General features: G+C 48.5%; 1 protein-coding gene across 4 annotated transcripts in view; it reads right to left on the reverse strand.

Annotated features, from left to right (window-relative positions):
* LOC126527421 (probable ATP-dependent RNA helicase DDX43) overlaps positions 1-16,413 on the reverse strand; it is a 269,054-nt gene that overhangs the window by 148,225 nt on the left and 104,416 nt on the right. For all 4 annotated transcript variants that reach the window (XM_055068441.1, XM_050175254.2, XM_050175255.2 and 1 more), the window contains one exon: positions 11,035-11,090. In XM_055068441.1, coding sequence (XP_054924416.1) covers positions 11,035-11,090 — 56 coding nt within the window. The remainder of the gene's footprint in view (positions 1-11,034; positions 11,091-16,413) is intronic.

Consider the following 16,413-nt stretch of genomic DNA (forward strand, 5'->3'; position numbering starts at 1 on the left):
CCTCGTTGTCTGGGTGGGTCAGACAAACAAGATCACTCACGGGATGCGGCAGGTGCTGTCGTCCAGGCGGTCCAGGTGTCGGTGTCCCAAGAGAGAGTCTCCCCTGGTGGCGCGCTTTTATGCCTTTTTACCTTTTTGCGAGGGGAAGTACGCCTCGCCCGCCGGATACGTTTCCTTTTCTTGTGAGCCGCGTGGGGGGAGAGGGGTACGCGCGTCACAAGAGCGACGGAGAAAGTGAGGGCGCGTAGTGCCTCTCTCCCTTGTCTACGCCAGCCCGACCCGTCTGCCACGTGCGAACGGGACGCCGCGGGTACGCGGGAGGAAATGGAGGTGGGTGCTCCCCACAAGGTGAAGGCGCACATCATGAGTGAGGCTTCGAGTGGCAGAAAGAAAGGGGACGTTGCAGCAGAGTTCGGCATCTCCAACAGCACGCCGTCGACAATTTTGAAGTCGAAGGACGCGATCACCAGTGTCTTTCTGCGGGGGCGTCCGCTAAACGGAAGAAGTTGATTCAAGCTGCACACGAGGATCTTGAAAAGGCGTTGTTTACACGGTTCCTCGACATACGTGCCAAGAAAATGCCAATCAGCGGAAGCGTGCTGCAGCAAAAGGCACTTAACTATGCTTGCATGCTCGGCATCGACGATTTTAAGGCAAGCGCAGGTTGGCTGACCCGCTTCAAGGCCCGACACGACATCGTTGCGAAAGTGTTGTGTGGCGAACAAGATGCATCGGCCCCGCCTCGTGCACTGGATGTAATGGACGCTTTTGACGTCATTCGTAATTTCATTGGCGCCCACGATGACGACGTCGCAATGCAGCTGCTGACCGAGTGCAAACGTCGCACCACGGCGATGATGACCAAAGGACGGAGGCAAACAAAGATGACCGACTTTTTTCGGAAATGAATTACGTTTTTGAATGTGTAGTCAAATCTGACTGCTGTGTTTTGGGTCAGATTTTGTCACAACGAAAGGTAACCGACTTTTTCCGGAAATAAATTATGTTTGTGAGTGTGTAGTCAAATTTGACAGTGTTTGGGGCAAATTTCGCCACAACGAAATTTTTGCTTCAATGAAATTTTTCGCGCGCCCTGCGAGTTTCGTTGTAGCGAGGTTTGGCTGTAAGTGGTAATTCGATAGAAGTGACCACTTGAGTAAAGCTAAAGCAGTCGACCTTTAATGCACCACAACTGTGAGGATGTCAAAACACAATCTAGTCAGTGAAGCAAAACTTCATTCAGGTGTAAAAAAGGCAGTGAGCTTTGGCTGTTTCAAGTTCTTACCGGGCACGAGCAACCACTGCTCTAATTTGACCAAGCACTGCACGAGGCCACGGTCACCGCCCATGCATTCAACCTTATTTCGCAGCAGGCGTACGTACTCCAGCTACTGCACCATACACTTAAATCTTGTTATAACGAAGTCGAAAGGGCGCTAAATTTTGTTCGTTATAAGTGTTAGTTCATTATAGCCACTGACTAATAATTTGAGACTAATTTATTGCACACGAGCGTGCACTTACTACAGGTAAGCCATCGCCAAGGTATCAGCTCCCGTCGTGGCAAGTGCTAATCGTTCTTACCGATACCGCACACAGGAAGAAACTGGAATCAAACACATAAGAACCAATTTTATTGCCTTCCATGTTGATGGCGCAAACCTTTCATGTCGACAGTAAAAAATAATCGGGTATGTTTTGCTGCTGTGTCTTCCTTAACCGAAGAACGACCTTCTTGGCAGCAGCAGCTATCTCAAGCCCATCTGCACCGTCTTCGTGGCTGCCAAAGTAGCTTCACAGTAGGTCCACCGCGTCCAGCGCCTGGTACAATGTCGGTACGTCGTAAGCACAGGGCAGAGTGTCGTTGTCCCCTGCGGCACCTTCATCGTCGCTTCCTTCGTGCTCCCGGGTAGCAAGCACAAAGTCGTCGTCTGTCAGCTCCTCCGTTGCCAGAATGTCGGCATCCACACTCACATAGTTGCAGAAGGTTTCACCTTCACACATGACACCAGCATTGTGGAGCACCCTCCATGACGGTAAAGCTTTGTCTGATACAGCGGCACCACTGGGTAAGGCCATTCAATTCAGTCCATTCAGTCGTCAGTGTCAGAGTTGCTTTCGTTTGCAGCAAATAATGCATGTTGAAAGCAGTTGGTGATGGTGCTGGCTGTCACATCCATCCATGCTGCATTAAGCATCTCTATTGCCATATACAAATTGACCTTCGTGTCGCGGTTCAACTGCATGTTTAACACAAGTTGCTCTATCACCCGCTTCTGGTATCCAGCCTTAAATGACATTATCACGCCTTGATCAAGGGGCTGTATCACTGACGTGCAGTTCTGGGGCAAACCAAAGTTCGATGTTCGTCAGCACAGCAGTGGTGTGGTGGGCAGCACAGCTGTTTAAGAAAAGGCATATCTTGCGATTCTGCCTCTTCAACTTCTTGTCCCAGTCATGCAGCCATCCCGCAAAAACTTCCCTTGTCATCCAGGCTTTCCGGTTTGATAAGTACTGCGGTAGAAGTCGCCTCTTTCCTTAAAAGCATCGTGGCGATGCGCTTTTTCCTATCACCAAAAGTGGCATCTTCTCCAATCTATCCATATTCGTACAAAGGAGCACAGTGATGTGGACCTTACTATGTTTCCCGCCCATACAGAGCTCACCTTTTAATGATAGGGTCTTCTGGGGTAACATTTGGTAAAAGAGAGCTGTTTCGTAGTTGAGCACATCCTTCTCTTCATACTTTTCAAGGAGAGGACCAACGTTAGCTTTCACCCACACCATTGCGGTTTAATTTTCAACAGCTGGGACTCTCCAGTGACGACCCTGCCAACAATATTGCAGCGCTCCTTAAAACGTTGCAGCCAGCCATAGCTTGCAATGAAGCTGTTGCAGCCCATAATGCAAGCAAAGTCTCTCGCTTTTCTCTGGAGCAGTGCCCCACTCACGGGCAAATCAGCAGCCCTTGCATTAAAAAATCACTTGTACAGCGCCTCTTCCACGGCTTCAAAGGCAGGAGACCGCAGCTTCTTCTGGCTACTTTTCGCGCCACATGCGACAATGCCAGCGATGACTTCTTTGCTGCTGAGGATTGTGGAAAGGGTAGTCGGCGCGATGCCGAACCCCTTGGCTACTTGAGTTTTCTTCGTGCCTGACGCAACAGCCCTAATTATGGCTGCCTTCTGATCCAAGGCGATAACTTTCCGTTTTAGCTTCAAGCTGCTGCTGCCATTCATTTCTCTGTTGTAAAACAGGCGACACGGCGGAAAAAGCACTGACGGACAGCGTACGGAACAACGCAATCAAAGGCGCGCGGCACTCCGCTGGCAGTGCGCACTGCACGCAACGGACGGAGTGGCTTGGCTGCTTGGCTAGCTTGGCTTGGCTTGGCTTGGAGCGTTGCCGGATGATGAGGGGCCACCATGGAAGATTTGAACTGCCGTTTTGGAGGGCCACAACGCGTCGCGCAATTTAAGAAATCTATATGTTGTGTACAAAGTGGCTTGTTAGGTGCGATTTTGGAAGGAAGATTTTTCGTTATATCCGTTGATCAATTAATCTTTTTTCGTTAAAACAAAATCTTAAACACATGGGTTTCTATGAGGACTTTCAAGGGGAATTACAGTTCTTTCGTTATATCCATTATTTCGTTATAAGCCGTTTCGCTATAATGAGATTTAAGTGTAGTAGCACTTCACGTGGCTTTTCGTCTGCTGGCTCTTCGTCCTCGTCGGGGCCACAAACAGTGTCAATTAGCATCTCCACATCCGTCGCTGGGGCGGCAATGGGAGCAGCAGCGTCAGCCAACGCGAATGTCTCGAAGTCGCCTTCTACCTCTTGGCCAGCAGTTTTACGAACAGCCTCATACAGATCGCTGCAAGTCCGGTCGTCGTCAGGCTGGTCATCGTCAGGGTCGCTGATGACTGCACGGGAAACGCCGGCGTGCGCAGAGCAGTTGGCAACCTTTGAAGGTGCGAGTTCTTTCCACGAGAAGTTCAGCAAATGGATCACACCAAGCAAACCAATGCTGTACCTCTTACTGGCACCATATTCTGTGAGCATATGCTGCAAAAGAGCATTGCGGTAAAGCGTCCCAGTGGTCTCAATGATGCCCTGATCCATTGGTTGCAGTACCGCGGTTGTGTTCGCAGGCGAAAATTCCCCAGCGATTGCCTTGAGGTTGTCGATCTTCCTGTGGTTCAGACAACTGTCAATTGTGAAAAGCACTTGCTGATTCTTTGCATCAAACCGTCTATCCACACGGCGCCCATAGTCTTCAAAAATAGCAGCAGTCAACCATGCTCGCTTGTTGCTTCTGTAGATGCAACATGTAGTTGCTTCTGTAGAAGCACCATTGCTTTTCTGCCTTCCCCAGTATCAACAAAGGAAGCTTGTCCTCACCTGTTGCATTGGCACCAAACAGCACCGTGACACGCTCCTTGCTCTGTTTTCCTACAGATGAGGATCTACCAGTGGTAGTGAACATGCGATTCGGTAACATCTTGAAGAAAAATGGAGCCTTGTCTAGGTTGTAGATGTCTTTGTCTTCATACTTTGCAAGAAGAGCTTGGAGCTGATGTTGACGTCATACGTCTGTAGTGTCACGGTTCATGGCTGCTATTTCGCCAATGATTGACTTCAAGGTCACGCTGTGTCATTTCTTGAACCACTCAAGCCAGTCATTGCTGCACTTGAAATCTTTATGGCTCATTTGGAGGGTGAGAGCTTCGGCTTTTGCAGTAAGTACAGGTCCATGCACGGGGAGATTCGCACTCCCGGCATCCTTCATCCACTGTAGAAGTGCACCTTCCACTTCAGAGTATCTTGAATCGCGATTGCTCTTTCTCTCCACCAAGAAGCTCTTTCCAAAGCCATCCAGCACAGCTTCCTTGTTTTTCAATACAGTTCATTAAGTAGACAGCAGTACGCTGAATTCCTTCGTGATGTCAGTTTTCCACCAGCCGCCTTTTCCCCCTTCTTTGATGAGCAGAACTTCCTGCTCCAATGTCAGACACTTTCATCCGAAGACTGACAGAGTCGTTTATCACTGTAGATGACAACAGCACTTGCGAGGCGTGCCTAACGAAGCACTCCGAATAACACACAATCACATGGCCTGCAGCATGGATCCAAACGTACGCGCTGTAAGGGCCAAACTGACTGAACACGGTGGGCAACGCAGAAGGCAAAAGCTTCAAAACATCGTTAGGGCATCTCGCTTTTCTAGGTAGTGCGCTCTGGTGATGGGGACGGTTGCAAGGGTGGGCTTGGCATTGGCTTCACATGCAGCGGAAGAAAAGCGATCGGAGTTGTGGAGACCAAGAAGCAGGAACCACAGAAAGGCACCCGTTGGTGAAAGATTGTGCTTGAGAGGGCAGGCCGGAAGAGGGCAGCTTTGGAGGAGCAGTGACGTTGAAACAGCAGCAAGGAGGCGAGGAGTTGACATGAAGGCGAGTGAGAGGAGTGATTGGCATCCAAACGGCTTGTAAACTGGACAGAGAATGAGGAGGGGAAGGCAGTGGCTGCTTTATAGAGGGTGCAGAGGTCACAGAATTCTACGAGAGTATCGCGCTGGAAAGCGCCGCAAATGCCATGGCTCGAGTTTGAGGTTGTGTTTGTTGTGCTCAAAAAAAACTATGAGCCGCTCAGTGTAGGCTCGCCGCACGATCGTGAAAACCAAACGGTTTTGCAGCAGGGGCTTTGAATGATCAGTGGGCAATTTTTTCCCGAGGTGTGCAGCCGTGAAGTTTGCAAAATGAGTTTTTCGGCGCACCATTGTCGATGATATTGTGCTAATTCTACAGTTCCAGTGTCGATGTTTGTGCACCATTGCGTCCACGCCATTTACAAATCTCTAGGAACAAAATTCAATGACCCTACTACGCATTTAGACCGTTCGTCTAAAGTCGGATGGCGCAAATCAAGCATGACCGGCTCAAGAAAATCACAAGAAACACTAGCTTGCATTGACCCACCATGTTGACAGCCTGACTTGCTGCTGGTTATGCTAGAATTTTTTGTGTTTTGGCAAGTTAAAAGTCGATTTGCACCGTCAAAAGTGCTATGACGCTAGGGGTGGTATTTTATTGCGATGCAGGCTGATTATGGTGAGCGGCGAGCAAATTTCTAGACCGGCTTCCCCAAAGTAGTCTTCCCAATTTGTTAATGTAGCTCCTTGCGTTTAACATGCCACTTATAATCGGAGGGACACTTCTTTTGTCCTTCTTGGCACCTTTCAGTGCCAGAAGTGCTCTTTAGAGCGGTAAAACTTTGCTCATCGCTCGCACCCCATGGAATGCTATGGCGCAAGTCTGCCCGTGGTGTTTTGGGCACTTTTTGCAATCCAGGAGACCGTGGTTTTCTGGAATCGCAAAGCGTCAGGAAAAATCTATTTTCATGCGGATTCTATTATGGGGGACACCAGCTATGCAATTGTGACCGAGATCAATGGATCGGGCACGCTGCATTATGGAATTTGACAGCTTCCGTAAACACCTGGGAGCACTTGACAATCTCTTGGTACCTGTTACCAGGTGGTCAACGGTCGTGGGTTTGGTACTTTTGTGGCCTGTTCCGTGCCTGCATGAGACTAATTTGTCGGCGGTATTAATTTGACACTGCGTGCACAAAAGGGTCGCCGTCGCCCGGCAACGGCGATGCCTCCGCTGGCCACTTCGCTCTAAGCGGGTTAAGCTCTTCGTGCACTTCGAGTAATGCGGCTTAAAATGCATGCATTTGGGTCGGGACTAGAAGAAATTTCGAATAAAGAGATTTGGTTATAACGAGGGATTACTGTAATTTGGGGCATGGCCTGACAGTGCAACTACCCTTCCAAGGAAGTAGAGGAAAGACTAATATGTGACTGTTTTGTTGTCGGCTTGCTTGACAGCAAGCTGCAATTCGTCAAATTTGTAGAAGGCATGACTCAGGATGAGAGTTCCACCACTGAAGGCCTCTCTCAAAGGCTGTTCGTAGGTCTCAGGCTGCTGAAGGAACTGTACAAGATCCTCACAGAGCCAGGGGCCGTTCCGTTCTCCTTAAGCACACCAAGGAGGATACCCATATGATGTGCCCCGTTGTAAAATCTGAGCTCAACAAGTTGGGAATACAAGGCAATTGTAGGTGGATCACAAAAGCTGACAACATGGTGTACTGGCCTGGTGGTGGTGGGGAAACACTAGTAGCTACCACATATGCATGGACTTGACCAAACAAGTACGTCCTCCGGGAGTGACATGTCCTACTGATGGCTGAACAAGCACCTCGGAGCGGCGAAGGTCTTTTCAAAGCTGGATGCGACATCTAGTTTTCATCCGGTCAGGCTGGCGGAATGCAGCCAGGAACTTACCACGTTGATAACACCTTTTGGCAGGTACTGTTTTTAATGACTACTTTTCAACATTACCGTCTGTACCAGAGTACTTTCAGTGCCAGATGCCCAGATTTTGGAGGGGCAGCAAGGCATGGTTAACAAGACTGACAATATTCTGTTGTTTGGCCAAAATCGAGAAGACCACGACAGAAGACTCAGAGGTGTTGGATCGGTTAAGCGGGGCAGGGCTCACCCTAAATAAAGAAAAGTGCAAGTTCGGCATGTTGAGCGTCAAATTCCTGGGCATTGTGGTCTCTACAGACGGCATCTCGCCAGACCCAACTAAAATTGAAGCTGTTCAGAAGATGGAACCACCCGTGGCTGTCGGAGGTGTTCGAATATTCATGGGAATGGTAAATCATGTTGCAAGATTCTTGCCACATCTGTCGGACACGCTGGCCCCAATTCGGGAACTTCTGTGCAAGCGGACAGCTTGGTTGTGGGGCCACCCCAGCAAGCAGCCTTCGAAAAAGTAAAAGCTATGCTGTCTTCAGAAACCTGCATGGCCTGCTATCACCCAACTCACCCAACTGTGGTCTCTGCTGATGCAAGTTCTTTTGGGCTCAGAGTGGTCCTGATGCAGGATCAGCCAATGGATGAAAGAGGGGCTGTGGCCTTTGCTTCATGTTCATTCACAAAGATTGAGCAGAGACACAGCCAGACAGAAAAGGAGGCCTTAGCTGTCACATGGGCCATATAATACTTTGACCAATTTCTTCAAGGCCTCCAAATTGTTGTTGAAACAGACCATCAGTCACTAACAACACTCCTGGGTGACATGGAGGTGGATTTGTTACCACCCAGGATACGACGCCTACAATCCAAGTTAATGTGCTATCAGTTCAAGGAACTGTATGTTCTGGGCAAGCTGCTAGCTACTGCCAACACATTGTCAAGGGCTCTGCTTCCCTCTTCAGACACTGAAATTGCTGCAATTGCTTCCCTTGAAAGCTACATGCAAGTGGTTGTGGAAACCATTGGTGAGAGCGCACCAGCTGACTTGGAAACAATGAGAAGGCATCAAGCGTCTAATTGCGTCTGCTCTACCTTGGACAAGTTCTGCAACTATGGTTTGCCGTCTAAGTCCAGAGAATCTGTAAACTTGACACTGTATTGGAAACACTGTGCTGGACTTTTGGTTGCTGACTCACTTCTGCTGAAAGGGGGTCGACTGGTTGTTCCTGCAGCCCTTCAAGCGGAGGTCTTATGACTGGTTCACGAAGGCAATCTTGGAGTGGCTCGGTCTAGAGCAAGAGCCCTTGATTCGGTATGGTGGCCTGGAATAAGCCGCAGAATCGAGGAAGTGGTCAAAAACTGCGAACAATGTACAAGTGTGAGAATGCTGAAGGCAGAACCCATGGTACTGACGGCTACCCCAGAGCTCCTGTGGAAACATGTGGAGGCTAACACCTTCCATTTAGAAGGTCAGGACTTCCTATTAGTAGGTGACGACTATTCAAGGTTTCCGGAAGTACTCGAAACGTCTGTGTTATTTTCACCATGACTTAGTCATCATCATCAGCCTGGTTACACCCACTGCATGGCAAAGGCCTCTCCCATACTTCTCCAACTACCCCGGTCATGTACTAATTGTGGCCATGTTGATCCTCCAAACTTCCTAATCTCATCTGCCCACCTAACTTTCTGTCGCCCCCTGCTACGCTTCCCTTCCCTCGGAATCCAGTCCGTAACCCTTAATGACCATCGGTTATCTTTCCTCCTCATTACATGTCCTGCCCATGCCCATTTCTTTTTCTTGATTTCAACTAAGATGTCATTAACGTGCGTTTGTTCCCGCACCCATTCTACTCTTTTCTTATCCCTTAACGTTACACCTATCATTCTTCTTTCCATAGCTCGTTGCGTCGTCCTCAATTTAAGTAGAACCCTTTTCGTAAGCCTCCAGGTTTCTGCCCCGTACGTGAGTACTGGTAAGACACAGCTGTTATACACTTTTCTCTTGAGGGATAATGGCAACCTGCTGTTCATGATCTGCCAATGCGTGCCAAACGCACCCCAGCCCATTCTTATTCTTCTGATTATTTCACTCTCATGATCCGGATCAGCAATCAGTGACCGCAATTTTTTCATCATCATGTTTCCTGACCAGACAAACTTTCATCGAACTCCTGACTACAAGTACTGACTCTGCGTGGAACGTCAAGCAAATCTGTTATTACTGCATTAAAAAGCATTATGGCTCGATTCAGTGTGCCAGAAATTCTTCGGAGTGACAACAGACCACAGTTTTCGTCAAAAGAATTTACAGACTTTGCATTGACGTATGGATTTAATCACTGCACGAGTAGCCCCGTTTTTCCCCAGTCAAATGGGGAAGTGGAACGTACAGTATGAATGGTGAATGAACTTGTGTAGGAAGATCATCGAACGTCACATGGCTCTGCTGGTGTACTATCGGGGACAAACGTTACTGGACCATCCCACACGGTCACGGAGCAGCTGGCAGTTCGTGGCACACTCTCACAGTGACGTGCCTGGTCACGAGACCGGCGCAGGGCGCGTGCGCGTTCCTCTTTACCTGCAAGCATGTCGATTTTTATTGCTCCGAGCTGCCGCTAACCGGTCGCCGGGGCGCGCCACTAGTCGAGCTACGAGTGTTGTCATGGTCGTGTGCAAGTCCCAGGGCAAGCGAGCGTGAGGCGCCTGTCAGCGCGCCCCGGCGACCAATAAGCGGCGGCTCGGAGCGATAAAATTGACATGCTTGCAGATGAGGGACGCACACATGCCCTGCGCTGGTCTCATGACCAGGCACGTCACCGCAAGAGCACACAGCGAAGCGCTGCCAGCCGCTCCACGACCATACGGGACGGTCCAGTGACTTTTGTCCCCGATAGTACAGAGACACTCCCAGCTCAACAGGCTTCAATCCAGCTCAGCATTTTATGGGTCGGTGCCTGAGCACCCCTATGCCAAAAGTTTGTGACCATATAACTTTGAAACTGCCTGACCACAGACTACAACTGTCATCACAGTGCTCAACCACTACCATGTCTACAACCTGGCCAGAACGTCTGGGTGACAGGTGCCAGGTGTGCTGCTCGGGTTCTTAGTTGTGGTCAGTTCCACGTGGCCAAGCAGTGAGGTGAAGCGCATGAAGATAGCGTCGAAGCTACCTTATGCTGAGAAACCACCAAGGAAGCTTCCACTGAGGGCCCTTCAGTAAGGAAGCTTTCAGAGTGACATAAAGCAGCCTCACTGCAATGAAGGCTTCCCTGCTGAAGTAAGGAAGATTTCATTGTTTGGCCTGAGGGGTCTACACATGGTTGTGAACCCCATTCAAGCAGCCCCCCACATTTTGAAAGGAATAAAAACCATTCCAGAACAAACCTTGTGCCTAAGTAAATGTAGCAGCACAGCTGTCATATCTAAAGATTCATGTCATGTGGCATAATGGCAAGTTTATTAACAGCATTCATCCTTTGTGGCCAAATGAGTTTTGAAAATGCCTTGAATTTTCAGCTAATTGACCTAATTCCTTAGCTTGTAGCAATTGTTTGAAAATCAAGCTGTGTCTGGACAAATGCACACAAAGGATCTGGTACATATCTCACGCAGTACCAACAAGATTAAGAACACAGGCATCAGGCTTCCTAGTTCAAGGACATGTTCATAACGTGCAACAGAAGCCCTGCCCTCACCTGAATTGGCGATGGCTTCACAAACTGGTTCTTGTAAATTTCATTCAAGATTTCCGCTGCAAATAAGAATTTCAAATGTGCTCAGTATGCTGATAATGGCATGCATGAAATGTCACTTGATCTGCATAGGAGATTTATAAAAAGTACATTAAAATATAAACAAAAACTAATGAATTTTATGTGAGAGGTGGGTGGCACAATATGTTTACATGAAGAAAAGCAGCTGCAGCTATAGCTCCAAAAACAGGAAATCTCTATATTTATGCTGTTACAGGGAGAATCTATATACAGAGGACATGTCTATAAGGCAAGGTGCACAATGCTGCAGCAATGGTAGGGCTACCGCATGCACACCATGGTCGTCATGATCCAAGCACTGACCACAGGATCGCTGCCCATGACATGACCTGCTGGCAGCAGAAGCACGTCCTGGTTCAATTAGGGCTTGGCTCAAGAGTGGTATGGTTTAAGGCACAAGAGACAAGCTATGTCATTCGTGATTGTGGCGGACAGTGACTTAGGATTTTGCTAAGAGGTCTTCTCATAGGTCACGTTAGTGAGCTTGCGTATGACACATAACATAATGCGAGAAATTTTCTGGATAAGCCAATGCAACATGATGGTAACCACAGCAAGACGAGCGATCCAGAAGAGAAATGCACATCCCCGTGTCGGCGGTCATAGAGACATTATTGATTAATCTGTGAAGCCAATATGTCACCTCGGGCAACCTGTCAGCAGAGGGAGGAGCATAATAAGCATAGTAAATGGATGAGTCTATGCGAGGATGGCATATGGTGTCCATGGACAATGGTGGGTCGTAGCCCAATAGTAGATAAAAAGGTTAGTAGCCAGCTGTGTCATGACGGGAAGTGTTGTAGCAGGTCACTCAGATTGTCTACCAAGTTGACATTTTCGAATTCTTTGAGTTTTCCAGGTTTCCCCCGAGTGCCTGTGCAACATTCCCTGGTGACGCAGAACTTTGTTTTATGTCAAGACGGGCTTTCACTTTCTAGTAAGCATGTTAAAAAATAAAAAACGACTTAATCCAGTTTGAATAGCAAGTAGTAGTGTTTATTTTATTAAAAACAGAAAACAGAAGGGAGGGGTTAGTAAAATGTGCAGTGAATAAAGTATCTTAAAGAAAAGTAGGCAAAGCCCATTGCAAATCAAGTCGAACATTTTCAAATATGAATAAAAAGAGATGCATACAGAAGCAAATATTTTTGAAAATGAGCTATGAGCTATTTCTATCAACTGACAGCAAGGTCTTTGGTATTAGGCCTGAACTTTGTCACAAGTGAGATTCCCTTAGCAGCTGGAAAGTCAACCTCAGGTGTCCTGACATACTCTCAGCCCGTGCACAACGCCTTAGTGTTGCGTTTCACTGCTTTAAAGAGTTTATTTTGGTTTGGATGAGGGACACATGCATCTCGGCGTCAGCTAACACTGTTTTTTGAGGTCAAGCTTTTTCTAAGCAGCGGCGGCACACTTCCTTTCCCGTTCATTCCTCAATGTGTCGGTCCTTTCTATTCTCGCCCTCCTTGCACCGCGCGTTCACCCCACGGACCATATGAAGCATCCTCTTGGACAGTCAACGCCTGATTTTTCAGACTCCCTAGGGGGGCGCGAAGACGTCCGAAAAATCGGGCAACCAGAAAAAACGAATGCATGTCTTTTACTGCCCTTAAGAGCTCTAATCGCCACAGGCACATCCGAAAAAGCTCTGAAGGCCTGCCAGTACACTTATTAGGCATGTTGGTGCTCACACTGTGACAGGAGATGGTGAGTGCATGCGTGTATAAATAGCAGGGTGTCCACCAAGTTGACAATTCTAAATTCCCTGAGTTTTCCACGTTTTCCTTGAGTGCCTTTGCAATATTCCCTGAGTGACACAGAACTTTGTTTTATGTCAAGACGGGCTCCCGACATCATGTTGCCCAATGGTGTCACTCTCTAGCAAGCATGTTAAAAAAATAAAAAACCTAGTCCAGTTTGAATAGTAAGGGGTGTGTTTATTTTATTCAAAAGAAAACAGAAACGAGGGGTTAGTGAAATGCACAGCAAATAAAATATCTTCGAAAGAAATAGTAAAACCCATTGCACATCAAGTCGAACATTCTCAAATATGAATAAAAAAGAGATGCGTACAGAATATTCTCAAATATGAGCAGTTTCTATCAACTGATAGCAGGCTAACTGGTATGAGGCCCGAACTTTATCACAAGTGAGATTCCCTCGCAACAGCTGGTAAGTCAACCTCAACTGTCCTGACATACTCTCAGCCCGCGCACAACACCTCAGTGTTGCGTTTCACTGTTTTGAAAGTTTTTTTTTGCTTGGATGAGGGACGCCTGCATTTTGGCGTCAGCCAACACTTTGCCTTTAGAGTACAAGCTCCTTCAAAAAAGCGGCGGCATGATTCCTTTCCCGTTCATTGCTCAATGCATAGGTCCTTTGTCTTCTTGTTCTCCTTCAGCTGCGCGTTCGCCACACGGACAATTTGAAGCATCCCCTTGGACAGTTTTACAGTCAGCGTATGATTTTTTGGACTCCCTAGGGGCTGCGAAAACATCTAAAAAAAAATGAATGCATGTCTCTTACAGCCCTTAAGGGCTCAAATCGCCACAGACACGCCCGAAAAAGCTCTGAAGCCCTGCCAGTACACTTATTAGGCATATCAGTGCTCGTACTGTGACAGGAGATGGCGGGTGCACGTGTGTATAGTTAAGGAATACATACTGTGTCCCGTAAAAGTTGCGCCTTTCCACACTTTAGTATGCTTCACAGCATAACACTTCTGCATTGAGGCGAAACTGACTTTCGGGAACCGGCATTATGCAATGCGCCGTGCCTTCCTAACTTCGAAGCCAATCGCAATCACCACAAAGGCGGTGTCGGTGCCATTGCTGACAGCGGTGAATTCTTTCAATGGAAAACACAGCACAGTACAGCAAGAAGCTTAATACCGAACCTCGAAGCAGCTAGGCCTAGCATTGCTGCGGTGGTGGCTATACGGCTGCCAGCGGATCTGTGTGCGAGTGTGCCAGTTCGAGGCGGCGAGGTTATCAAAATGGCGGCGGTTGTGGCTTTTATTAATGCCGATTCTGACCGGCAGTCACGGCAAAAAGTCCGGAAAATCTGACGGCGAAGGGTTCTAGCATCCAAAATTTCAGAAGTTCTTATACATTGACCCTATGGGGTGGACATTCTTATACACTGACCCTACGTAGCGGGGTCGCGAAGCCGTCCAAATTATTTGGCGTCCGGAAAGTCGCTCGTTGACTGCACTCTGACAACTCTTTCAGCCGACGACGTGGCGTCAAAGACCATTCGTTGTGATTCCTCTCTGTTACTCGAGCCAGTATTACCGCGACTTTCGTTCCCTTTCAATAAAATTACAGATAATTTTCCCTGATAGAAGCACAAATTCCCCGAGTTTTCCATGAGTTTTTCCAGACTACTCAAAATGCCTGAGAATTCCCGGTTTTCCCGGTTGGTAGACACCCTGAATTAGGAAAAAGCGAAAGACACTTTGTCGAGACTAAAGTGTGAAATGGTGGAAGCCTGACACCATTGCCAATGGCTATTTGTTGCGTCGGAAACACCACGGAGGCACACAACTCGTACCCTGTTATGTGAATGTTTGTTTATTAAATGCCTGCAACGTCATTTACGCCTATTTCTATCGTTTCGATGTCTTCTGAGCCCATCATTTCAAAGCTGTCATCTGGGAGCATGTCGGCTTGCAACTCATGGCCGGTGAACTCCTTGTGCGTTAGAGGGTCCACATCCAGGTTGGCTGCTTTGCAGCGCTGAACTGTTGCAGTGCCATTTGTGGATCAAGAGGAGACGCGTCTTCTATGGCGGTGTCGGGGTGTAGCTGGCCATCCTCATCATCCACTTTGCTCGATTGACTTGTACTTGCTCGGCTTGCCGCGGCAAGACGGCGGTCACGGCACTTCTGAGCTTCATTTGGCTTGGTACCCGGAGATGCAGCGAGTCGCTTCAAGCGCATTGCCTCTCTTGCGTTGCCCCATCGTGTCCCTGGACTCTGTGGTGTCGAACGCGCCTCGCCGCCTTGATGCATGCGATGTATACGCTCAGCCCCTCTTGAGCACCGCTTGCGTTAAGCAGCTGCCGCACGTCGCGTGTTGGGAGACACTGGTTTGGCGAGACGAGATATCCTTCCCACATGATACCGCAAAGTAAACTACCACCACCGCCGCCGCCACACCACACCCAAGCAGACGGTCGCCACGCACACCTAGTGACAGTGACGTCAGGCCACACAGCGCCCAATCGGGAGGCCACCTCAAGCGCCTGACGACAGTGAAGTCAGGGCGCACCGTCGAACACATGGCCGCCACGCATGCTGATGTGATGAGTCATACCATGCAGTGCCGAACCACCCCGACACCCGCACTTGATGACAGTGACATCACGCACGCGAGCCAATCAAAAGGTGCACACCTGCGCCTAGCGACAGTGCGTCACGACACAAAGGAGCCCAATCAGGAGGCCGGAAAGCTGGGACAGTTGCTGCTAATGGCAGATGACCTTGACAATGAGCCACCAAAGGCTTCCACCTTAACATTAACTGTGTCCCGTGACAACTGCCTCTTCCCATGCTTAAGCTTCACTGCAATAGTTCACATATACTCCACTGTGTAACATTGCCCTGCTGAGGCGAAGCTGCCTTTCAGGAACCGGCATTGTGCTTGAGGATTACAGAGGCAGAGTCAGTGCCACTGCTGACAGTGGTGAATTCTTCCAAGGAAAACATGGCACCAAACAGTAAGAACCTTAATAGCGATCGTTGAAGCAGCTAAGCCTCGCGTTACCGCGATGGTGGCTATGGCTACCAGTGGATCTGCGTGCAAGAACGCCGGTTCGAGGCGGCGAGGTAATCGAGACGGTAGTGTTGGCTTTGATTAATGCCATTTTGAACCTGTGGTTGCGGCAAAAAGTCCAGAAAATCGGAAGGTGACAAGTTCTTGCATCTAAAATTTCAGACATTTTTATACACTGACTATGGGGTACGTGGTGCCACGAAGCCGTCCACAGTATCGAGCATGTCTCAAAAATCAGGTGTCCAGAATATGGGTCGTTGACTGCACACTGGCAACTCCTCCAGCCGACGACACGGTGTCAAAGACAATTCGTTGCAATTCCTCTCTTTTACTCGAGCCAGCATTAGGGTGACTTTCGCTTCCTTTATATAAAGAGACAGCTAATTTTCCTTGATAGAAGTACAAATTCTCTGAGTATTTCTAGACTATTCAAAATCCCTGAGAATTCTCAGTTATCCCGGTTGGTAGACACCCTGTCAATAAATGGAGGTTGATGTCCCAGTCTCGGTGGTTCTCAGACAAGTAC

This window comes from Dermacentor andersoni, chromosome 9 (genome assembly GCF_023375885.2).
Source record: "Dermacentor andersoni chromosome 9, qqDerAnde1_hic_scaffold, whole genome shotgun sequence".
Classification (NCBI taxonomy): domain Eukaryota; kingdom Metazoa; phylum Arthropoda; class Arachnida; order Ixodida; family Ixodidae; genus Dermacentor; species Dermacentor andersoni.